Source organism: Equus asinus, chromosome 4, assembly GCF_041296235.1.
Source record: "Equus asinus isolate D_3611 breed Donkey chromosome 4, EquAss-T2T_v2, whole genome shotgun sequence".
NCBI classification, from domain to species: domain Eukaryota; kingdom Metazoa; phylum Chordata; class Mammalia; order Perissodactyla; family Equidae; genus Equus; species Equus asinus.
This window is the reverse complement of record NC_091793.1, coordinates 110,373,488-110,399,029: the sequence shown is the minus strand read 5'-3', so window position 1 is coordinate 110,399,029 and position 25,542 is coordinate 110,373,488. Positions and strand designations below refer to the sequence as shown.

Below are 25,542 nucleotides of genomic sequence, written 5' to 3'. Positions count from 1 at the left end.
ATGATTAGATATGAAAGCTTTAATAATCACTGACTTAATTTCCAAATGAAATTGGAGCATTGTTTTAATTATGTTGGTATCATCTCTTGAGTCCATTAGATTTGTCTTTGTTTTTTGAACATACTTTTAACTGCTAGAAAATACTGTGTTAAATTCACACTAATACCTTGGAATATTTAGATGTCAGAGTAATTGCTCAGGTTTTGGTATGATTACAAATTGGCATTTATAAAGTTAAATTGATTTAAAGAGTGGCATTCTCTCCTTTTCATCATTTTCTCCTAACCACTGTTCCATTGTATGTCAGAATTCTTTGACTTTTTATAATTGCTGTAGTCTTTCCATCTTTACTTTAAAGCTAAATCATGTTATTTTGCCTTCCATGTTAATTCTTCCTTATTGTGGTCAATTATAGTGCAATAGTTGAGAAAAAAATAGAGATGAGAAGAAAGAAATGACAGCATTAGCAAGAGCAATAATAAGCTTAAAAATGTTCTATATAAAATGCTTAATATATGGGGGCTGGCCTGGTGGTGTAGTGGTTAAGTTCATGCTCTCTGCTTCGGCGGCCTGGGGTTCAAAGGTTTAGATCCTGGTGCGGGCCCAGCACTGTTCTCAGGCCACGCTGTGGCAGCATCCCACATAAAGTAGAGGAAGATTGGCACAGATGTTAGGTCAGCAACAATCTTCCTCAAGCAAAAAGAGGAAGATTGGCAACAGATGTTTCTCAGGGCCAATCTTACAAACCTCCCCCGCCCCAAAACCCCTCAATATATGCAAATTTTACAATTTATGCGAATACAAAGGTGGCCTGGTTGATGTCACTTGGCTTTTCTAGGAAATCATTGGTTAAGATCACTAATTCTTTTTCCAAATCTTTTTTAAGCCATTGAACTCTTTCTTCAATGGAAGTTGAATATAGAATCTCAGTATTAGAAGAAGAGGTGCTGTGTTTACAGGATGTGGTTGAGGTGGCATAGGATGTGTGTCTGGTAGGCTAGAGCCTCAGCTCAACCACGTGCTGCTTCTTCCCTTCTCCCTCCCCTTTATTAACTTTTTTTTTTCTTTAAAGATTTTATTTTTTTCCCCTTTTTCTCCCCAAAGCCCCCCGGTACATAGTTGTGTATTCTTCGTTGTGGGTCCTTCTAGTTGTGGCATGTGGGAAGCTGCCTCAGCGTGGCTTGATGAGCAGTGCCATGTCCGTGCCCAGGATTCGAACCAACGAAACACTGGGCCGCCTGCAGCGGAGCGCGCGAACTTAACCACTCGGCCACGGGGCGAGCCCCCCTTTAAGAACTGTTGAGCCACGGCCTCCTCTCCCCTAAGGTGTCTCTGGAGTACAGTTTGAAAATCCCAGATAGTATTCTGAACTGTTCCTCAGTGATGAGCCATCTTACAGATTAAGCATTTGGTGAATTTCTGCACATCCTAAATCCTTAAGGTTCTAAATCTCCATACAAGTCTACTTACAAATGAGTGACTCAGGAGAATTGGCAGCAGTGGGCTTCGTGGAGACTTTTTGTTTTGTTTAATATTGGTGTTGCACAGATTATTTAAATTCAAAACCAAAAAACTATCCAGTGCTCACTTGCCTGAGGGTTAGTAATGTAATACTTAGGGCCTTGACTTCTGTTTTTATGGCTTGTAGTCAAGAACAGAGTTGAATGGGACCTTAAAGAGGAAACATTGCTTATTTTGCAAGTCTTACAAGTTATTTGTGAACCTTTAGGGCAGAAGCTGTAAATTATTTAACAGGTGATACATGATTCAAGTTTCGAAACACAAAACCGCATAGATATTTGGAGTAATAGAAGGATAGCTATTCAAAAAAGAGAATTCATTGGATGCTTGCTCATGTTTATAGAGTACACGCACTGCTCTAGGTTCTGTACTAAGTATGTTTCTGATATGTGTCTCGTTTAATCCCCACAATCCTCCTGTGCCTGTATTGTCACATTTAAAATTGATGAGAAAATTGAATCTTGAAAATTGATTGAGAAAAGTTCTTGCTCTGTTTCTTCAGAGACCAATGGTACTTGCTTTTTAGGACATTATGATCTTTTCGGGCTGCCAGAACAAACTCTAAAACAATCAGTGAGGTGAGAGTGAGGTCAAAGGTCAACACCAGGGAGTCATACTAGGACATGGGTGGAAAAGAGTAAAGTTCATGGGAAGGGACAAAATGGTGTGTTTGTAATGGAGACATTTACTTTATAGGCTAATTTAGGTATATCTAGGTTTCCCTTTCTCATCTTTTACTTTATTCAACTTTTCAGTTTTTTATTACCTATTTCCCACTTCTTACTCCACATTAGTCATACATTATAATCTCAAAATTGATTTTGGTTCTGTCATCGTTTGTTTTTCCTCCTTCCTCAGATTCTTCTCTGGTTTAAATGAGGTAAAGCGGTTGACTTTTTTTCCTTTACTGTAATCCTTATGCATTTGAATTTTGTTGTTGTTGTTTTAAACAAAATCACATTTTCCCCCAAAGGGCTGTCCCAATTCCCCATTCCAGAAAAATTTAGATTTAGGGAAATTTTGCCTCAGAGAAAAAAGTTTTTGCTAAGTAGTCTATATGTCTAAAAAAAAAAAGACCTTAAACATCTTGAAGTATATACCAATGAAGTATTTAATGAATATTGTCCCAAATAAGTTTGAGAATCTCTACATGTACTGTATCTTTCCATTCCATCTTGGAGATAGCCAGTGAATGTTAGCAGTTAGTTCTTATAATGTTAGCATTTTGGTTCTTAGATTTATTTAGAATATTTAGAATGTGGCCTCTCAGTCTTCACTGATCCAGTGTTCCTTGGAATATATTTTAGAAAATGATACGGAACCTTTTATAACGTTATATTTTCTTTAGTTTCCTAGATACAAAATGTTTCCAATATAACGTTCAGAATTGTGTTATTTTGTGATTTTTTTTTTGTTTATTCAAAAGTAATTAGTCAAGATTTAAGATAGAATTCAAATGGGATCCTGTCATGCTTAAAAATTAGTCTAATGTTAAACTGTTCTGAAAAACCATATTTCCTTAACTTTATATTTTTTTGTTTTTGGGAATCCTCTTGTTGTACGATAGATTTTAGGGTTCTTTCTAAAAATGTTAACTTAGAATTTTTAATTTGGGGATATTTTTATTCCAAGGAAAATAAAAGATGGTTATTGATTAAGTTTGAGTTTGATAATTTTGACAATGAAACTAACCTAATGAACTTTTTACCCTAAATTGCTGGTATATCAGTAGTCTACCTCCTGAGTAGATTGCCAGTTAGGGTGTATTTTTTTAAGCTCTCTGGTTTGTGATGTGAAAACATACAGGAGATTTATTGGACATACTGAATTTTATTTACGAATTTAATAAAATTTTGAATTTTTTTTTTTTTTTTTTGAGGAAGATTAGCCCTGAGCTAACATCTGTGCCCATCTTCCTCTATTTTATATGTGGGACGCCTACCACAGCATGGCTTGATAAGCAGCGTGTAGGTCTGTGCCTGGGATCTGAACTGGTGAACCCTGGGCTGCTGAAGTGGAGCGTGTGAACTTAACTGCTACACCACTAGGCCGGACCCGAAATATTTTTATATAGTTGATTTCTTTCAGTAGCCTTGATGTAGGGCATATAGGATGTCACAGAGAGGGGGAAAAAAGAACATTTAGGCCTTAGAAATAAACAGAATTGAATTTGATTTAAATTATAGTTACCTTGAATAAGTTATTTGATATTCATGTATATATCAAGTAATAATAAATAAACCATATGCTGGTTGTGGGGGTGGGAGGGTGAGCTGGGGGGAAGATGTAACTTCTGTTTTTAAAGAATTTAGACACTAGTAACATTCACTTCATCCTCTCTAAGTCTGTTATATTGTTGGCGGTAATGGAGGAAGAGAACTTAAAATCCCAAAGATAACACTTAGAGGAACCATAGATGCTCAATGTGAGTTAGGTTATATGTTGTCATTCATACTATTTAATCATAGAACTACTCTGAGACATCAAAATATGGATTAAGTCCCTTCCTTGTTTGGGGACTACATTGCCTCTAGAGATTTATTTTAAGTTGCATTGATGTTTCATTCATTCAAATATTCTTTGTTCTAGCACCACACGTCCTTGCCAAGCTTCTGCAATTTGAGGGCCCTGTGCCATTGCCTTGTGCTTTTTTGCTCCTGGTTTCAGTTTTTCACTAAGCACAACAGTCTGTCAGACTCCACAAAAATTACTTGTTAATTTAGCCTAGTGAAAGTACTTGCTTGTCAGTTTAAAAGAACAAACCTGTATTTTGAGAACAAGCCATCATGTAGGGCAGGGGTCTGCAAACTTTTCCTGTAAAAGGCCAGATATTTTAGGCTTTGTGGGCCATATGGTCTCTGTTGGAACTACTCAACTCTCCTGTTGTAGCGGGAAAGCAACCACAGACAATACATAAATGAATGAGTGTGGCTGTGTTCCAATAAACTTTATTTATGGGCACTGAAATTTGAATTTCTTATAATTTTCATATCACAAAATATTCTTGTTTTGATTTTGAAATTTTCAATCATTTAAAAATGTAAAAGTTGTGCTCAGATTATGGGCCCTAGAAAGACAAGTGGCCAGTCAGATTTGGCCACCACCCCTGATCTAGGTGGGCATAATCTATGAATTTGCTGTAATTGTCATTGTATTATAATTGTTAGGCCTTTAGGTGAAGGGTCCTTTTTAATAGCAATTATATATATCAGTGTTTATGTTCTCCGTTTTTCTCATCCAAGTTTACTTTTATAGACTAAATATGTATGAATAGTAGAAAACCAATAGGAAAAACATAAGGTGTTTTGTTTTGTTTGCCATATCCAGTTAAGAATTTGAAGGACGTCTATTAAAGGCTCGTTACCCTCAGATTTTTCATCCACCTCAAGTCAAATTCTCTAAATGTGAATTTCAAGTAATGTTTACAAGGTCTTCTACACTTCAAATTTAAAAAATTTACACAATAGTGTTTTTTATCTTTTAAATAATTTGTATGTAACTAACTACACATTTGTATAACATGAGCACTATTGAACAAACCGGTTTTTTACTTTGAAAATAAAAATGATTTTTATGTTGACTGTAATAATTTTGTATGTTAAAACTGTCACTTAAAATTCTGTTAACTTGCTTTCTGTAGACACCAGAGAAGAAACAATCGGAATCATCTAGAGGAAGAAAGAGAAAAGCAGAAAACCAGAATGAAAGTAGTCAGGGTAAGTGAAGCAAAATCTTCCTTCTGAGCCAAATAGGCGTTTACAATTAATTATTTTGATTTTTAATCAGTTAATAGTTTAATTGTAAAATAAGTAATTTTATGTTTTTGTGATTTCTATAGCTATTATGTAATTTCTGCATTAATGATAGTTTAGGAATGTACTTTGCATAAGAAATAATAATAATATTAAATTGGAATCTTTTTGTACCACAGGTTAAGTTAGCGTATGGTTACTGTTGTTAGGCTTTTTGACATTTCTCTTGTTTTTTTTATTTGAGAATTAGCAAGACAAGTGTCATGTCCAAACTTGGCAAGCACTACCTTTTCATTTTTCTTTGTATATAAATTAATGATATTGAAATGGCTTCTTGTTTTTGAAGAACTTTAGATCTCGCTTTAAAACAAATCCCAAACTTATTTCTTTTCATTAAAAAAAAAGACTTTGTAAAAATGATTGAGAGACTTTTATTAATGCACCATCGTTTTCTTTCTGTTTTTCATCCTTCTTGCGTACCTACCTTTTGTAATATGAGCTAAGAAAATTAATTTCATTAGACTACAAAAATTCTTATAATAGACAACTAAATAGTATTGTCATTTAATCTGGCCATTCAACATTAAATACAATAAACTGGGCTCTTAAATTATGTATAATGATGATTTTATACATATGTTATTACATGTTTTGGAGCCACTCATTAGCTTAAGATCTAGGGCCGTGAACCCATGGCTTACTAGTGTTTACTTGTGGCACTGTCATCAAGGACTATATTTGCAGCAGCTTTGTGGAAGGAAGGCGTTAAGTAACTCTAGCACCTTTCTCTAGGTGTATCTCAATCTGCCCTGAGCTCTTTTTCTGTCTTAGTGTAGTTCCCCTAAGTTGTGATTAGGAGGAGTTTTATTTACTGTAAAGATGTATTAGTTATGATAGTTTTCACTTTGGATTTAAAGACTCATTTAAAAGCAGGTCCCAGAATAGGATGAGACTTCTGGGTTGCTTGGTCTAACCTATGTGTTTAAGAAACAATGTTTTTTTCTTTGTCATTTACCATCCACAGAATTGACTGATTTTCTTATGGTTTTAGGATGGTTGCCAGTTTTAATTGGATCTATTTGCTTCAGCTTCCTCATTTGTATTTGCTTTAGAGAGAGGCTGGCTTTCTGTGGTTTTTTTTTTCCCCCTCTCTTTCTTTGAAGTAAGCTTCTTCAAGTCCAGAACAAACCTCTTCTGTCTTCTTATTGGGTCGTGTGTCCATTTCAAAACCAGTTATGTCCAAAAGAGGTATTTATTGCCCTTGTAAAAATCAGGCCCATCTCTGAAACAGAAAATGGGGTAAAGTTCCCCTTAGAAGTAGAGGCTTTGCGGGGGCCGGTCCCGTGGCCGAGTGGTTAAGTTCTCACACTCCGCTTTGGTGGTCCAGGGTTTTGCCGGTTCGGATCCTGGGCGCGGACATGGCACTGCTCATCAGGCCACACTGAGGAGGTGTCCCACATGCCACAACTAGAAGGACCCACAACTAAAATAAACAACTGTGTACTGCGAGGCTTGGGGAGAAAAAGCAGGAAAAATAAAAAAAGAGTGGCAACAGTTGTTAGCTCAGGTGCCAATCTTAAAAAAAAAAGGAAATACAGGCTTTGTGGAGAAGGGATAATAACTGAACAAAATTGGATTTCTGATCAGAAGGAGGGAAGGGGAGCTAGAAATGAAGGCCGGATAGGAGTCAGCTTCCGGTAAGTTATTCATGCTGTGTAGGGGAGGGAATGTTAACAGAAGAAAATTTGGGTTCAATTAGAGAAAAAGAAGTGGGGAGATAGCTTCTAGGTAGGCAACCAAAAACATCTCTGCTTCATTGAAAGATAGCACCTCTTCAGAATCTGCAAGAAAGTTGTCGTAGACAGAAGAGAAATTCCTTTGGTATAAAACCTTTACAGTTGTCTCTGACCTCTAAATAAATCTGTACAAAATGCTTGTTCAGAATTTCTAGATAGTGTTTATAATTCTGAGTACTTACTTAGTTTTTAAAAAAATCCTCCTACCTTGTTTAAAAAGAAGGGATTTAAGGTTGTTGAACTTTTAAGTGTATTGTTTGTTCATCTCAGTAATGCCTGGCACATAGTAAGTAACTACTCAAGAAACATTTGTTGAATAAAATAAATGAATGAATGAATATGTCAGTATTGAATTGATAAGTTTATGTTTATATTATCCAAAGCTTTTGACTCCATGGTATGGTTGATTTTTCTTTTGTAACTTGAATAAATCATGTATTCTATGTAGTTCCAGTGAAGGATGGATGCCTCCCATCCAAAAAAGTATCTCTAAACACATATGTCTTAGCAGTTTCTTAATTCACTATTTGTAGAAGTAATGAAGAGTCCATTTTAGAGCAGAACTTTTAGTTAAAGAACTGTCATCTGTAATGATTTGGATCACTTTATCAATATGGTCTTTTAAGAACAATATTTAAAATCTAGTTTATTAAAAAACATCCTATTAATTTGGAAATACTTTTTAGAAAATCAAAATATTTTACAAAATAGCAGTCAGATTAAAGTATATTGTTGTCAGTTTCTTGTGGTTTGTGTTAACCAAAACCTTTTCATTATTATTTACAGGTATGAATTGGTTGTCAATTATGCAGCTGCCACTTGTCTTTTCTTTTTTATTCATTGATTTGCTTTTTTGAAATTATTAGCCATTTAGCAATATGAATAATGTAGTTTTAAAACTGGAGATCCTTTAGTGTCACTACTTATTTGTTCTCCAGTAATTGGGACTTTTAAAAATTGACGTGTTTCTATTAAAATGTCATTTGATTTTTGGATGTCTGAAATTGGCTTCTGACCCTCTGAGGAATTTTAATGTTCTTTTAATGCCCATCACTACCCAACTAAAATATCATATTCTTTTTATTAAATAAATGATTCTTGTGTGTATTAGGGAAGTTAATTTTGGCACGTTATCTTTCTGATATGATAGATAGTCATGACTGACTTTAAATCTGTAAAATTTTTTACTTTTATATTTTAGGAAAAAGTATTGGGGGACGTGGCCACAAAATTAGCGACTATTTTGAAGTAAGTTCATTGAGGAATATCTCCAGTTCTTAATATAATTCTGCTATGGGCTGAAAGACTTTCTTTGAAGCACAAGGTCAACTTTTGATTATCTACTGATTAGAGCAGAGCTTCAGTACTATGTGGTGTCCTGTCTTCCTAGGAACATTAAAATTTACTTTTACATCGGTATGTTATATCATAACTTTCAAAGTATTTTCTCACATATTTGCTTATAATAACTCAGGAGATAGGCAGAGTAGGTGTTAATATTCCTGTTTTACATATGGGGAAACTGAGGACCAGAGATGTAAAGTAGCCCACCTAAGGGAATTCTAAATGGAAGAGCCATTTAAATAACTGCTGGATTTAATTTAAAATAAGATATATTTAAATGAATTCTTATTTAAAACTGTTTTAATAAATAGGGATGTTTCCTTTTTTCCTCAGTACCAAGGTGGTAATGGCTCAAGTCCAGTAAGAGGCATACCTCCTGCGATCCGTTCTCCTCAGAATTCACATTCACATTCCACTCCTTCCTCATCTGTGAGTTGTTACATGCATAGTCTTATGTATAGGAGGTTATGTATACTGAATAACTTTTGTAATTTGTTTTTATTGAGAACTTCTATGTTAGTGTTTATGTTTTAAAAAAATCGTTCTGTGAGGTGAGTTGAATCCTTTTTAATGATGTTACTATTAGAACTTTATTTCTGAAAGTGAGAGTCTTAAAGATTTCCTGAATTAATTAATATCCAAGAGGTAATGTTTCTGTAATAGAATACTGTTGAGGCTGTGGGACTAAAATGAATACTCTTGTATCAGTTCATGTTCAGTTACTGATTTCTAATTTCTAACTTTCTTTTCAATTAAATTCCCCCACCCGCTAAAATTATAGCATAATTCCTTTCTGGGAATCCTTAAGAAAAAGCTAGGCAGCCGTCAACCTCAGATCATTTAGTTCAGCATGGGAAAAGGATCTTGGACCTAAAAATTATCTTACAACTTTTTGGTTTGTTTCTAATATTTTAAGATCTAGTGCTTTTATATGCATTGTTTTATATATTGGATTTCATTTTTTTTCTTTACTTTCATTATGTGAAAGTTGAGTGTCTAACCAGAAAAAGAATACTGGCTTTCAGTAATTTAAAGATGAAATAAAGATTTTTAAAAATCAGAGTATCTCCTATTTATTCAAGTACCTTGTTTTTACTTCCAGTGTCCCTTTCTAGTCCTGGTCTGTAGACATATACTTAGTTGTGTCTTACTCATTTTGTACCTTCCCATATACATGTTGTACATATTGCCATATACAAAGCAAAGTGTAAGACTCTACAATAACTTTAAGAGTTGTGGTGATAGCCTTGATACAGTGATGTAATCTGCTCATTTCAGTGAATGTGTTTTAAAACTAGTGACTAGATAAACCATGAAACTCATCAGCAAATTCATGTTATACTACATATGGGCATGCATTATTGTCTCTAGTACAAAGAGTTCTATAGTAACATCTTTTCTGTTTTACTTTTTGAACCATCATAATCTGTTTTAAATATTTTTGTTTTAAAATAATGTATTTGCTCTAGTTTTATTTAATAGATCGAAAGTGTTAACATTCCATTTATGGTACGAGAATGTAAACTCCTCGGGGGCAGGGAATATATGGTTGTCTCTCTCACTGGGCATTATGGGGGGAGATACTTAATGAATGCTTGTTGAATAAATGGTGGTTAAAAGTTTTAAAAAGTCAGTTATGTTTTAATTCAGTTATTATCCTGATAAAAACTTAAGAAATGTTAAGAAGTTGTTTCTAAATAGAAACCTGTTTTTTTTCTTGCTAATGTAAAAATTTTAATATTTTTTAAGGTTCGGCCGAATAGCCCTTCTCCTACTGCGTTAGCTTTTGGGGACCACTCTATTGTACAACCAAAGCAGTTATCCTTTAAAATTACTCAGGTAAATTGTAATTAAAATGTTTTGTATGACTTCTAAGAAACCAATGACCAACTTTGTACAACAACTAAGTCGTCTTCTCTTTGTTTTAGACATAGTCATAAAGTAAAATTATGTATCAAGAAAGCTAATTACTAAACAAAGAAAACAGTTTATAGTGGGTGAGAAATTGAAATAGCCAGTTTACTATCAGCTTATCTTTTGTTACACACTGGTTAAATATATAGATGTTTTAGGCAAATTAAATAAATAGAACAACCGTAACATGTCAGTTCTGTTTACCGATTCTTTTTGAACTTAACATCCAAATACGTATCATTGATGTCTTCCTGAAGCTGTTCTAAGTGGACATTAAAGCAGTTCATTTTGGGTGTCTGTCTGTACGTATATTTGTATATGCTACACACTTAGAAAAATCATTTGGAAATTGAATTAATCAGATATCTTTTACACTTAATAGTTTTATAAATCTTGAGTGCTAAGTCTTTCATTTTAACTTCTTACATGTGACAGTTTTTGGGTGACAGTGTCTCAGATCAGAGCTTGGGAAGGTGGATCTTTTTGCATGGCTACCTCAGTTGCCTGATTATTTGCCATTAGACTTTTTCTGTCGGGTCATGTCCAAACTCTTGGACATGCATCAAAACTTCTCTCTTTGGATGATCTTTAGGGTAGGATTACAAGTACATTGCTTTCAGTCAGTGAACAGCTCATGGAAGTTTTTGCCATGTTCAAAACTCAGTTCGAGTTGATAGCACAAAGCAGTGGTTATATTGAATTTTAATGAAGAATATATCAATATTTTAAAAACTTAAATAATTAACCTTTTAAATGTTTCTTTGTAAGTTTTTGTAGCACTTAAACTTCTGAAGATATTAAAACTTAAAACTGCACTAAGACTTTTTGAGATACCCTGTACATACACACACAAACACATATTTTCTTTGCTTTGTGGAATCAGAGTAAAATCTAATTGTATGTTTGCATGTAGTGATATATGTATAATAGAGATAATAAAATAGCTTTTTATTCATTTAGACTGATCTCACAATGCTGAAATTAGCAGCACTAGAAAGTAATAAAAACCAGGACCTGGAAAAGAAGGAAGGTCGTATAGATGACTTGCTCAGGGTAAGTAATAAGTCATGGAGGGAGGGGCTGGCCTGGTGGGGTAGTGGTTAGTTAAGTTCACGCACTCCACTTTGGTGGCCTGGGGTTTACCGGTTCAGATCCTGGGTGCAGACCTACACACCACTCATCAAGCCATGCTGTGGTGGCGTCACACATAGAAGGACTTACAACTAGGATATACAACTATGTACTGGGGCGTCAAAAAAAAAGAAGAAGATTGATAACAGATGTTAGCTCAGGGCCAGTCTTGCTCACCAAAAAAAGCATACCTAAAAAAACAAAAAGAGTGGGCTTTAAAAAAAAAGTCATGGAGGGAAGAAAATTGAGTAAATTATTTGGCAATAGTAAAACTGGTGAGAAAACACTTAGCATTGTAAAAAAATTCTATAGCTGGAAAAAAATAATCTTTTTCTGGTAGTGTAAGTAGATGATTGAAGATATCAGCTTTAACATGAAAATTATTTTATTAGCTCTTCAAATATGAATTGAGAAACAGTTGGAGAAATAGAGGGAAACAAGATTTATTTGATCAACTATCATAAGACAGATATCCATTTCATGTTAGTTTTAAAGTTAATTGATTTTGTTATAAACCTGTCATTTGATATTGTACAAGAGGAAGTAACCACTGTGATCCTGTGAGATTTTTAATGGAAACTTTATAAAAAGACACATCAGAAGCTATACTTACAGTGCGAGTAAGGTATGGAGCAGTGGTTCTCACCCCTTGCTGCTCATTAGAATCACCATATGGAAAGGGTGGAAGGCGCTTGATAAAAGTACTGATACCTAAACTCCACCCTGAGGGCTTCTGATTAAAGTGATGTAAGGTAGGGCTTGGACAGTGGTAGGTCTAAAAGCTCCTCCAGGTAATTAAACTTTAAGCCAACATTGAGAACCACTGGTATAGAAACTCAGTAAAACCAGCATCTGTGATCCTACTGTAATTACTGATACCTTTAAACATCCAGTGTGCCTTTCCTGATCCCATTCCATTCACTCTCTCATATCACTTTACAATTAACCACTGTTCTAAGTTCTGTATTTATTATGCCTTTTTGTGTCTTTATGGTTTTATTATATATATCTATACATTCTTAACAACATATTATTTCACTTTGTTTTTGAACTTTAAGTGCAGAATTACGCTGTATGTACCCTTTTTCCCTGTTTTCACTAAACCGTATATTTGGGATTGTCATGTACTTTCTTCATGTCACTGCTATATAGTAAGGTATTATATTAGTATAACATACTTTGTCTTTTCTGCTCTTGGTGGGCATTTTGTTTCTGCTTTTTGCTAATATAAACAATTCTGCTAAGAACATTCTTGTACATGTCTTCTAGGGCAAATGTGGAAGAATTTCTCTATAGTATATGCTTAGGAGAAACATGACTAGAGTATAGGGCATGCACATCTTCAGCTTTACTCTGTAATGCCAAATTTTTCCCAAAGTAGTTGGATCAGTTTGCACTTCCACCTGCAATGGACAAGAAATAGTCTCATTGCTCATTATCCTTGCCAAGGCTTGTTATAATCAGACTTAAATTTTTTGTTTTTTTGGCCAATTTAATGGGTGTAACAAGGTGTCTTTTATTATGCATTTCCTATTTATTTTTTGAGCATCTTTTAAAATATTTAACCATTGTGTTTCTTTTGTGAAATAACTGATCATGTTTTTTGCTCATTTTTCTTGTTGGGTTGCTGTCTTGTTTTAATGGAGTTCAGTTTTTTGTTGGTCATATATATTGATTTTTCAGTGTGTGAATTGTCTTTTCATTTCTTTATGTTCTCTTTTGATGATTAGTTGCATTTAAAAAATTTTATATGATTAAACATATCTTCTTGTTTATAGTTTGTTTTGTTTGTACCAAATTATTATCAGACGTATACTTAAAGAATTCATTCTTTTTATCCCTAAGATCATAAAGCTGTTGTTCTATATTTTCTTTTAAAAGTTTAATAGTCTGGTTTCTCAATATAAGTTAATCTCACTGGAATTAGTTTTTGAGTATGATGTGAAGTAGGGTTTCATTTTAATTTCTTTCTATATAGATAACCAGTTATCCAGCCCAATTAATTAAAAGTCTACTCTTTACTGTCAGCTCCATCATATATTCTAGTTTCCATATACAGGTGGATCTGTTTCTGTTTTCTCTGCTATGTTCCATATTCTATTTGTATATTCCTATACTGGTACCTATTCTAGTACCACAGCATCTTTTTATCATTTAGCAATTGTCATTTAGCTGTTAGTAACAGAAAACATAAATGACTATACTTTAAATGAAATAGAATATTATTTTTTGAGAGAAGAACAGAAGTGGGTAGCCCAGGTATGATGGCTCCATAGTTTCATATGGGATCTTGACTCCTTCACTTTTTCTGCTGCTTCATCTTTAGTTCATGGCTTCCATCTTGAAGGTCATATCAAGGTACAAAATGTTTAGTAGAGTCACAGTTATAATATCTGTATTCTTAAGCATAAAACAGGAAGAGAAAGGGAATAACAAAAAATGCAACAGTTCTTTGTGCAGCCTTCTTGGATATTCCATGTAACAACTTCTGCTTACTTCACACTGACCATCCTTAGCTGCAAGGGAAGCTGGGAAATGTGGTCTTTTAGCTAGGCATATATCAATCTAGAATAAAATGTTTGTTTTCCATTATTAAGGAAGAAGGAGAAAATAGATTTGAGTGCTCATAATTACTGTAGCTTTGTATTAAATCTTGATATGTGGTTGAACATATATCCTCTCCTTTTTGGCTATTTTTGGCCTTTTGCAGTCTTAGAAAAATGTTAGAATCAGTTTTTCAAGTTAAACACACATACACAATTGGGGTTTTTTTGTTTTGTTTTTGTTTTGAGGAAGATTAGCCCTGAGCTAACTGCTGCCAGTCCTCCTCTTTTTGCTGAGGAAGACTGGCCCTGAGCTAACATCCGTGCCCATCTTCCTCTTCTTTCTATGTGGGATGCCTACCACAGCATGGCTTGCCAAGCGGTGCCATGTCTGCACCTGGGATCTGAACCAGCGAACCATGGGCCGCCAAAGCGGAACGTGTACACTTAACCGCTGCGCCACAGTGCCAGCCCCCACATTTGGGGTTTTTGTTTGGATTTCACTTAATGGTGAGAGTTTATTGGTGCTAAACTCCGTTATGTTCCTCTGAAAGTGTCTTTATTTTACCCTTTTCCTTAAAGACCAATTTTGTTTATTACATAATTTTAGATTGGCAGCTATTTTTCTCCACTGTTTTCAGTTTATTATGCCACTGTCTTTTGGCTTCCATCATGATTGGCCTAGACCTGTGGTTCTCAAAATATCCCCAGACCAGAAGCATCAACATTACTGAAGAGCTTATTAGAAATAAATTTTCAGACCCTACCCGAGACATACTGAGCCAGAAACTCTGGCAGTGGGTCCTAGCAATCTGTGTTCCAGCAAGCCTTCCAGGTTATTCTCTAATCACTGTACTAGACTAGTCTCCAGAGCCTAGAGAGAGGTCTCTTCCCCAAGCGTGTGGCTGCCTGCAGAGTCAACAGAATTAGTATCTTGTTGCCAAGAAAGATGTGGGAGTAGTCAGCCATTGGATAGGCATCTACAGTGTCATCCACAAGTTTAATGGAGATAAAAATTTTATTAGTTACAAAAGACAGAAGAGAATTCACATTCATTTTTAAGTGTTATATACTTTATATACCATATTTCAGTTATTTTTAACTGAGGTAGATGGCATTGCCCCCATTTTAGAAATAAGAAAACTTGAACTAAGGTTCAGATAACTTACTTAACTTAGCCAAGGTTATATACTTCAGAGTCTGAATTTGAACCCATGGAGTGTGGATACAAATTCCATGTACTTTCCACTAAGCAAACAGCATTTTACAGTATTATCACATGGTAAGTATATGTTTAAAAACATTTTTTAGTATCATACTCAAATACTTAATCTTATTAACCTTTTCTCTTTATACAGTTTTGTTCAGTGTTAAAAATATTCCTGGGGCCGGCCCGGTGGCCGAGTAGGGTTAACTTCGTGTGCTCCACTTCCGTGGTCCAGGGTTTCGCTGGTTCCAATCCTGGCGTGGACATGGCACCACTCATCAGGCCGTGCTGAGATGGTGTCCTGCATGCCACAACTAGAAGGATGCACAACTACAACTATGTACCAGGGGGCTTTGTGGAGAAAAAGGAAAAAAAAAATCTTAAAAAATATTCCTAAGCGTCTCATATACACAAATTTTAGACATTTTCTATTTTCTTCTTATATTATAGGCTAACTGTGATCTCAGACGGCAAATAGATGAACAACAAAAATTACTTGAAAAATACAAAGAACGATTAAATAAGTGCATATCAATGAGCAAGAAACTGCTTATTGAAAAGGTAAGTTAAAAGTTCAGTACATTTTTCCTTTCCTTTCACTAGCCCCTTATCACTTGTACGCTTTCAAAATTTAAATGAATAAAATGAAATGATGATTTTTCCTTCTTTTTTCAGAGTACACAAGAGAAACTGTCAAGCCGAGAGAAGAGTATGCAAGACAGATTACGCCTTGGGCACTTCACAACAGTTAGACATGGTGCTTCATTTACTGAACAATGGACAGATGGTTTTGCATTTCAGAATCTTGTGAAGTTAGTCATTCTTATATTTTAAAAAATTTAGTATTCCTTTGGGTTTTCATTACCTTCAAAGATTATAGCTTTGGAATTCTGTTCTGTATCTACACCTTACTAGTCTTTGAAATCATAGAATTTAGTATATTTGAAAGGAAAATAAAACAGGGGTGTTACTTAGCTTTAGCAGACTTCTTGATTAGTTAGCATTCATCTACACAGTATGATGTATTATTGTAGATATGACTTTCCAAAATATAAACTGACCTTCTAGCTTTTATAGATGATTTGGGAAGAAAATTGGTGAAAATTTAATTTTCATTGGCAGATTTATATCTATATCTATATCTATCTTGGAATTTTTCTACTTAGTTTTTTTCCCATTCCCCAATCCTTACTTCCATGTTAATATTCACTGTGCTGCTCTCTGTCTGTATAAAAGATACAGGAACTTTTTCCTCTTTTGCCTCAGATACAATAACTCGTAAATTAGTTGAACTGAACAGTTCTAGCGTTTTTAGTGTTTCTGAGGTAAACTTTAAAGGAAAGAAATCATTGTTACTGTATTTTCTTGAATTCAGATGGTGATAGGTAAAGATGGGTTGATTGTTTATGTGTTAAGGAGCCAGGGCCTCTGCTGCTCCTTTTTTGCTGGGAAATTTGTAAAATCCTGAAAAACAGGAGTAGTGCCAGCATCTAATCTACATCAGCTTTCCAAGAGTCAATCTAGTTATATGGAAAATGGAGGCAAAGCTTTCTTTCACGCAGTATCGCAGAAACATTGCTGTTTCAAACACTGGTTCCCAGCATTTACCACAGAATGGTCCTCTCTCTATCTTAGTTGATTTATTCAATTTTTGTTCAACACAACTGTGCTGGTGTTAGGTATACCATAATGAAGGACAGTGTCCTTGTGATGCTAGGGAGTTTGGGTTTTAATTCTGTGGATAATAGGGAGGTAGTGTGTAAGGTCAGAAATGAGTTTTAGAAGGTTAACTCTCGTGGTAATATGGGAATAATCTTGAAAAGAAAATAAATTCTTGGCCGTTCAGATGGAGGAGTGTCCAAGTGAAAGGTATTAGCTTGAGCTAAAATCTTGACAGTACAAGTGTAGAGTAGGAGATACATTTGAGATAGAAACCATAATTTTTGAATGTTTTATGAGCAATAACCTCTGCTACTAAACCCAGACCTACAGTTGTCCTGGTAATGAATAAAAGAGAAGTTACACAATATATGCCTTAATATAAACTAAAAATATAAATATAAAATATAAACTCTGCCAGTTGTTAAAATTTCTCCACTGAGCAATCAAAAAAGAGTGAAATTAGAGCTTCCGGGTTGGTGCACATGTGGTTAGTGGGGAGAGTGGCACACTTGGAGAGGGCGTGGAGGCTCTGCTCCCTTTCCCTGTGCCTTGCTCTATGCATCTCTTCCATCTGGCTGTTCCTGAGTTAAATCCTTTTATAATAAACCAGTGATCTGGTTTAAAAGAATTACGTGCATTTATCACTAATAAGCATTTATTGAGAGCTTACTGTGTGTTATGTATATATGTTATATCAAGTTGTTTATCAGTGTGTATCAGTGATAGAACCCAAAGTAGTTGGGGGATGAGAAGAGAAATAAATAAAAATTAGTAATATTAAATTAATAATCTCTAAATTGTGTGGTCATTCCTGAATAATCAGCTGTTAGCTATATATCCATTCCAGTAATTCTTTACTTTCTAGTAGGATTTTAATCGTTAGAGTTACTGCTGTTTATTTTCATTTATAATATCTTGTCTGTGCTCTAAACTAGCTTTAAAAATTAACATTTTTAATAAGTTGAAATTATTCCTACTTCAAATGAAACTGGATTAAAGTCTTGTTCTAGCTTTGCTATTCTTAACATTTTCTCTACCCTTTTACTCTCTATCAGGGTGGTTCTTGATTCTTTCATTCCTGCCGTATTCTACTATGACCTGGCCAGGACCATAGGGAAAGGAAATGTGTGTAAGGCCAATTCTGTGTCAGCAGAGTAGAAGTTCTGTAGTTCTGATTTGAATGGGGGTGGGGAAGCAAGGAATTGAAACATTAAGCTGTTCTAAATCTGAGTATCATAACAAGGGAGAGTTTTAAATTTTTTCTTAGCGTGGCGAGGTGACCTAAAAAGGAACATAGCTACTATTAGAACAAGCTTACTTACCTACTTAATACTGTAGTCAAATTGCTAAGATCTCCAACCTATGTTTGTATAACAGACATTATATCTATTTAGTTTTTAGAATTGGTAAGCTTTAGATTCCTGAATGGGAAGCAGTAATATTTTTACTTTTATTAATTGACCATTTTTCAAAGTCATGCTGTGCTGTTTGTTTAAATTGTCAAAATTCCTTCCTTCTTCCTCAGTTTCTTATATTAATGTCAATTTTTGTTTCATTTCAAAATATTGCTTTCTCATTTCCAAAATTTCTTTTTAACAGAGATAAATTTAGAAAATAGCACTTTATTAAATTTGTATTTGTCTTTCTTAAGTTTTTCTGCAAACATTAAGTGATGAGATGCAAGTAGAAAATCTACCCCATTCTTAACTCTTAGTTTTTGTTTTATTTATTTATTTATTTATTTTTTGAGGAAGATTAACCCTGAGCTAACTGCTGCCAATCCTCTTTTCGCTGAGGAAGACTGGCCCTGAGCTAACATCCGTGGCCATCTTCCTCTACTTTATATGTGGGATGCCTACTGCAGCATGGCGTGACAAGTGGTGCCGTGTCCGCACCCGGGATTCAAACTGGTGAACCCAAGGCCGCCAAAGTGGAATGTGTGCACTTAACTGCTGTAGCACCAGGCCGGCCCCATTAGTTTTTATTTTTAATAGCTCATTTATTTCATTCAACAAATATTTATTGAATACTTAGTATGTGCCTATCGCTGTACTGGGTACTAGGGATACAATAGGACATAAAATATTTGTGGTGTCTGTTCTCATGGAGTGATGTACTCTAACCAGACACATTGTGATCGAGTATCTACAGGAATGTGTGTGTCAGAAAGAAGGAGGTGGGGAGCTACAAGTTACCAGGAGATGATGTATGGCAACACGTCTTTCCCTAGTCCAGAGGGTTTGGAGAAGACCTCATTTAAAAATAAATGTTTCAAATGAGACCTGGACAGTGAGCATGAGTTGGTTCACAAGGGTGGGACCATAAGGTTACAAATTTATATTATATGGTTTTTCATGTCTATTGATGTATTTTCATGTTTTAACTGTGAAAAGTAATGGAAGGTTAATAATAGAAGGTTAATATGTTTCTTTACATTTATTTTTATACAGGCAGCAAGAATGGGTGAATCAGCAAAGGGAAGATATTGAAAGGCAGAGGAAACTTCTAGCCAAACGCAAACCTCCCACAGCTAATAATTCTCAGGCACCTTCTACCAATTCTGAACCAAAACAAAGGAAAAACAAAGCAGTCAATGGAGCAGAAAATGATCCCTTTGTTAGACCAAATTTACCACAACTGTAAGCCTCCATTTTCAATTTTCCATTTTAAAAATTGTTGCCAGTGAGCATGAATGTTAGTAATGGATGTTATTTATAATTAAACTAATATTTAAATAGTAAAAATAGTTACAGCCAGGAAAGGAGGCAGTATTGAAAATTTACTTCTAAATTAACTCAGATATCTGAATTTTATCTTTGTAAGTGGAGATTTATTAATCCTCTTTTAAAATGAAGACTCAGGTAGCTAAGACGAGACTGGAATCCACTCTTTCTTCCATGTCTGAATGGTAGTCAGTGATCAGTTTTGATTATTCCAATTCAGTGTTTCCATTAATGTTCTTTTTTTCTGAGAGAATGTTAACTGAAGTAATGTAACTGACATATATTTCCTCAGCCTGTGAAAGCAATACATTGTTAGAGCATAGGTATTATTTTTCCCCTTTCTGCTTTTATTTTCTAAATTTTCTGCATTAATGATGAATTACTCTTTATAATTCAAATGACCAAGACATTTAAAAATAAATAGTTACATGCTTATCCCAGAAAATTTGGAAAATCTGGAAGAACATCATAAAATGTTATAGACCAAAACAATAAAACAAAAAAACTCTCCCTCAATTATAAATTCCTGTAGTCTCCATATTCTATCATCTTCATAACTAGGTTACTTAGAAGACTTGGTGCTTGCAGTTTCTTCTGTCTCACCTTCCATTCTCTCCTTTCTTAACTGAAATTCTATTTTTAAAGATTAACTATCTCCTCGATGCTCACTGCCATAGATGTTTGAGTCTTTGTCTTGGCAGCACTGAATATTGACGTTATTTTTTCCTCAAAAAACTCTGTCTTGTCTTAGTTTTTGAAATACTTTGTTCTCCTAATTTTCATTTTAACTTACCTGTCTACATCTTCCTAGTCTCGTCCATGGACATCATTTACTCCACCAATTTGTAAAATGTAGGTGTTTTTTTAAGGATCTGTCCTAGGCTGTCTTCTTACTCTGCATGTTTTCCTTGAATATTAGATGCTCTCAGGGTTTCAGTTACCACGTATATCCTGCTGACATCCTAACTTCTATCTCTAGCTGACTTTTCTCTCTTGAGTATCAAGTATTTATATCTTAATCTTGAATGCCATTTCCTTGCTTAGTTGATATTGGTACTTAAATGCCTCATAGGAACCTCTCATTCAGCCTGTTCCAAACTGTATTTACTAAAAACACAAAACAAAAACTGTATTTACTATTATCTTTCCCGTTTCAGTCTCTGTCTCTACACACGCAAATACATACACCCACCCCTCTGTTTGCTCTTATGTTTTAGTTCAAGATTCCATTTATTTTTCTTAATCTATTTTTATTGTTTTCCATTAATAAATAGGTGGTGATAATCTTATCTTTCAAAATCCACCTCAAAATCTGCTTCCTTCTTCAAGTGTTTCCTAATTTGTGGTGGCTGTTTTAAATGGAATTAAAGCATTTGGCTATCGATACTGATAAAAACAACTTAGCAAATGATTTGCTTTTTGTAAATTAGTAAATTTGTTGCTTAAAAAAAGGGTGGACAGGAGGTAAGTGGTTATATAGAAGAAAGTGTGTGTTAGCTTTAATTCCACCCCTGTAGACACCCAATCCTTCTAGATCTCAAGTGTGTCCACTTATGTAAGTCCCCACTGATACCATTCTAACTCAAATTACTGCCATCTCTTACTTGGGTTATTTTTAACCTCCCCACCCCCAACTTTGGTCTGGTCCTCCCATCCATTTTCATGTTGCAGTCAGTTATTTTTTACAGAATAGAAATATGATCCTTTTATTCTCTTCCTTAAAATCCTAACATAGCCTTCCAGTGCTTGAATGATATAATCCAGAAGCCCTAAGATAGCTTATACAGCACTTTTGATCTGGCACCTTCTGACCTCTCAAGCCTCATCTTTTGGCCTTGACCACTGCCTTCACCTCACCACCAACTTTCAAACTCCAACCTATTGTCTTAATTTCTGTTCATCTTTTAAATCCCATACTAGATATTTTCTCCTCTTGAAAGTTTTTCCTAGACCCCTGAAGGATGTGAGTTAATCATCACTTTGAGGTCTTGTCATAGTGCTCTCTGTCTCTGCAGCCACAGCATCACCATTCACTCAATTAATGACACTAGAAACATCTTAGATGTTTCCCTTTCCCTTGTTCTCTGTGTCTGTTTCCATAACATTTTTTTATCTGTCCATCTTCGTTACCACTTACTATAGGACCTCATCTCTTTTTTTAAACCTAGATTCCTGTTTCTTACATGTCTCATCATGTCAGTTTCGTGTTTAACCTCCTTCATTGGCCTTCAAGATAAAATTCACTCTCATGAAGACCCTATATGTCTTCTTATTTTTCTCTTTAGCTTCATTTCCCAACATCTGCCCTGTGTTTCCTAGGTTAAACTCTTTCAGTTCTGTAAATGGACTGTGCTTTCAGGTTTCAAAATGTGCCTTTGTACATTGTGTTCCTTGCCCTTCTTCACCTGCCTCATTTCTTATTCATCCTTTAACGCTTGGCTTGAATACCAGTTTCAACAGGAAGCCCTCTCTAACCTTTTTTCTTCCCAATGTCTCCCCCATTTCCCCTTGTGTTAGGTGCCCATAGCTTTTTATACGTGCCTGTCTATGTTGTAGCATTTAGCTCACTATTTTATCTCTGTATTCTCATTATCTAGCACAGTTCCTGGCATGTGGAAAGTGGTCAGTAAATACTAAATTACAATACATAAGCATTTGATTGAATGTCATTTTCTCCTTTTCGATAGACCATTTTTCTAGTTTATCACAGGTGTTTTGCTTCCTGCCTGTCTTCCAAGTTGCTGACAGCCCTTACTGTAGTTTAGTAATCATAGACTTGTCTCATTTCCATCCCATTTTATTGCATATGTTGACTTAGAACCTGAAGTTATACTGCACTTGTACTTGAAGTAGCAAATGAAGTGATACTACATAGCAATTTGATTGCATCCTTATACAAATGCAGACTTAAATAGGGAAAAAAGCCACAGAAGCACTTTGATTTATATATATTATATTTTGATTTTAACAGCTGTACTCTGCAACTGTCTTCTAAAGACTTCTTTTGAATCATTGTGTAGTAGAAACTAGGCTTTGCCTTGTGTGCAAAACATCTAGTATAATCAGAATAGAGACCATGAATCTTTAAGTATTTTTTTCTATCAAAGAAATTAACATAGAAAATGAAGTTACTACTATGTAGTGGTTAGAACTTTAAGCTCTGTAGTCAAACAGATGTGGAATCCAACCTTGCCTCTTTCAGGTGTGGTCTTTGTAGGCTGTTTTACTTCCTTGAGCCTCCATTTCCACACTTGGGAAAGTACCTACATCATAGTGTTGAAAGGATAGGGCAATGTGTGTGAAGTACTTGCATGGTTCCTGGCTCTTAACTAGTTTTTAACTACCAGCAAGAGTCAAGTTTTTTAGGTAGTAGTTTCTAATTTTAGTCTCAAAGACTTTTATTATTGAGAGTAGATAGTTTGCATAGCTAATATTATTTATAGATAATGTCTAAATGATCTTTGCATTAATTGTACATTATTAATACATTTTAATCAAGATTTTGACTTCATGTTAATTATATTGTAAATTAAGTTATGATTTTATCTGTATATTTCATGTTTCACAGAGGATGACTGCAAAGTAAACAGTAATATTTTACCTTACATTTTATATTAATGAAACTTTAGAGGTCACTTTTTTCTCATTAAAGCTTTAATTTTAATTCAAGATTATATTTTATAGCATAAATTTATTATTTAGATTACTTGTCTTTTGTAAATAACTTAATTGACGTTTTTGTAATTAAGAAAATTTATTTTTAGAGCAGTTTTAGTTCACAGCAAAATTGAGCAGAAAGTACAGAGAGTTCCCACATAGTCCCTGTCCCCACACAGGCAGAACCTTCCCCACTATCAGAATCCTGCACAGAGCAGTACCTTTGTTACAATTGATGAACCTACATTGACACATCATTATCACCCAAAGTTTATAGTGTACATTGTTTCACTTTTGGTATTTTACATTCTATGGGTTTTGACAAATGTATTAATTGATTTTTTAAAAAATCCAGTGTGGAAAATCTTTCATTGGAGCATTTAATCTATTTTTATTTCATGTATTTACTTATTTATTGGGGTTTAAATCTGGTCTTTCTTTGTGCTTTCTATTTATCCTGCCTAATCTCTGTCCTTTTTTCTTTTTTTGTTTTATTGGATTGCTCAGTTTTTGTTTGATTCTTTTTCTCTGTTTAGAGGCATGTTTGTGTTTATATACACACACACACATCTACCTAAAGACATTATTGTATAGTCAGTGTTCATCTAAACTTTACCTATATATTTATCTTTTTTTTTGCTCTTGATTTATTCCTATATCTCTGATTTTCATATCTCATAAGATCTTTCTGCTAAGAAGACCCTTTAGAAATTTTTTTTAAATGTAGATCTGTTGATAGTGACATCTTTCAGTTTTTGTCGTTCTGAAAATAACTGTATTTTGCTGTTATTATTGAAATTTTTTTTTTACTGGTTATAGAATTTTAGGTTGGTAGTTATTTTAAGACATTATTTTATTGTCTTCTGACTTAAATTGTTACTATTGACAAGTCAGCTGATAGTCTGTGGAATGATCTTGAATGGAGCAGAAGCAATATTTGAAGATTAGATAACCCAAAATACTTTAAAACAGATGAACAAGAGCAATCTACAGATTCATGAAGGCCAGAGAATTCTAAGTAGGATGAATAGAAAGAAAGACACATATCATAATGAAATTTTAAAAAATCAAGGCAAAGAGAAAAAATTCTCAAAAGCAGCCAAAGGAAAAAAAGGTATATTGGAAATAAAAGTTAAGAAAAAATATTCCAGGCAAATACCAAGCAAAAGGAAGCTGCATTATATCAGGCCCAGTCAAATTTTAAGACAAAAAAATTATAAGATAGAAAGTGGTTATATGTCATACCTGTAAAGGGTTCAAATCACCGGGAACATATAATAATTCTAAATTTGTATGCACATAATAACATGGCCTCAAGATAAATAAAAAGTTGACAGTACTTTAAGGAGATATAGACAGATCCACAAATCATGACTGGAGATTTCAGCACACACATTTCTTAGTAGTAGAACATGTAGATAAAACAATACAAAACAGAACACACAGTATCGGTATAGAAAATTTGAGTGAGATTGACAAACTTGACTTGATGAACATATGTAGAACACCCCCTAACATCTGCAGAATGTATATACTTTTTAAGTGTGGACTTTTGTAAAAATTTACCCTATTAGGTCATAAAGTAAGTCTCAACAGATTTCAAAGGATTGGGAGAGTTTGATAAGACTGGCATTGTTTCTTCCATAAATGTTTGGTAGAACTCATGGGTGAAACTTTTAAAGGATTGCAATCATACAGAATATGTTCTCTGACCACAGTGGAATTAAACTAGAAATCAGTAACAACAAAGCTAGTGAAAAAGTCTCGATGGAAATGAGAAAATATTTTTAGATGAATGATAGTGAAAGTGCTGCATAGCAAAATTTGTGAGATAAATCTGAAATAGTATAGAGGGAAATTTATAGACACATATATATTCTATATATATGTGTGTGTGTGTGTATATATATATATATATATATATATATATATATATGAAAAGAAGAAAAACTAAAACTTTATAACCTAAGCATCTATCTCAGTAAGTTAGGAGATGAGCAGTGGAATTAACCAAAGAAGGAAGAAGGGAAAGATAATAATGATACAGGAAACAAACATACAGTACAGAGAATCAACAAATCCAAATGAAAGATATGTGTGGGGTTTTTTTTGGCACGGGGGAGGGGGAAATTAATAAAATTGAAAAAAAGAGAAGACAACCATTATCAGGAATGAAAAAAGGAATATTACTATAGAATCTGTAGATATTTAGAGGAAAACAAAATATTACAAATAGCTTAAATTTGAAATTTTTGTGAAATGAATGTTTCTAGAAAAATATAACAACAAAAT

General features: G+C 34.2%; 1 protein-coding gene across 1 annotated transcript in view; it reads left to right on the top strand.

Annotated features, from left to right (window-relative positions):
• TLK1 (tousled like kinase 1) overlaps nucleotides 1-25,542 on the top strand; it is a 136,957-nt gene that overhangs the window by 75,171 nt on the left and 36,244 nt on the right. The window contains exons 4-11 of the mRNA XM_014846602.3: nucleotides 5,162-5,237; nucleotides 8,271-8,317; nucleotides 8,747-8,842; nucleotides 10,163-10,252; nucleotides 11,288-11,380; nucleotides 15,659-15,769; nucleotides 15,884-16,020; nucleotides 19,321-19,509. Of these exons, the coding sequence (XP_014702088.1) occupies nucleotides 5,162-5,237; nucleotides 8,271-8,317; nucleotides 8,747-8,842; nucleotides 10,163-10,252; nucleotides 11,288-11,380; nucleotides 15,659-15,769; nucleotides 15,884-16,020; nucleotides 19,321-19,509 (839 nt within the window). The remainder of the gene's footprint in view (nucleotides 1-5,161; nucleotides 5,238-8,270; nucleotides 8,318-8,746; nucleotides 8,843-10,162; nucleotides 10,253-11,287; nucleotides 11,381-15,658; nucleotides 15,770-15,883; nucleotides 16,021-19,320; nucleotides 19,510-25,542) is intronic.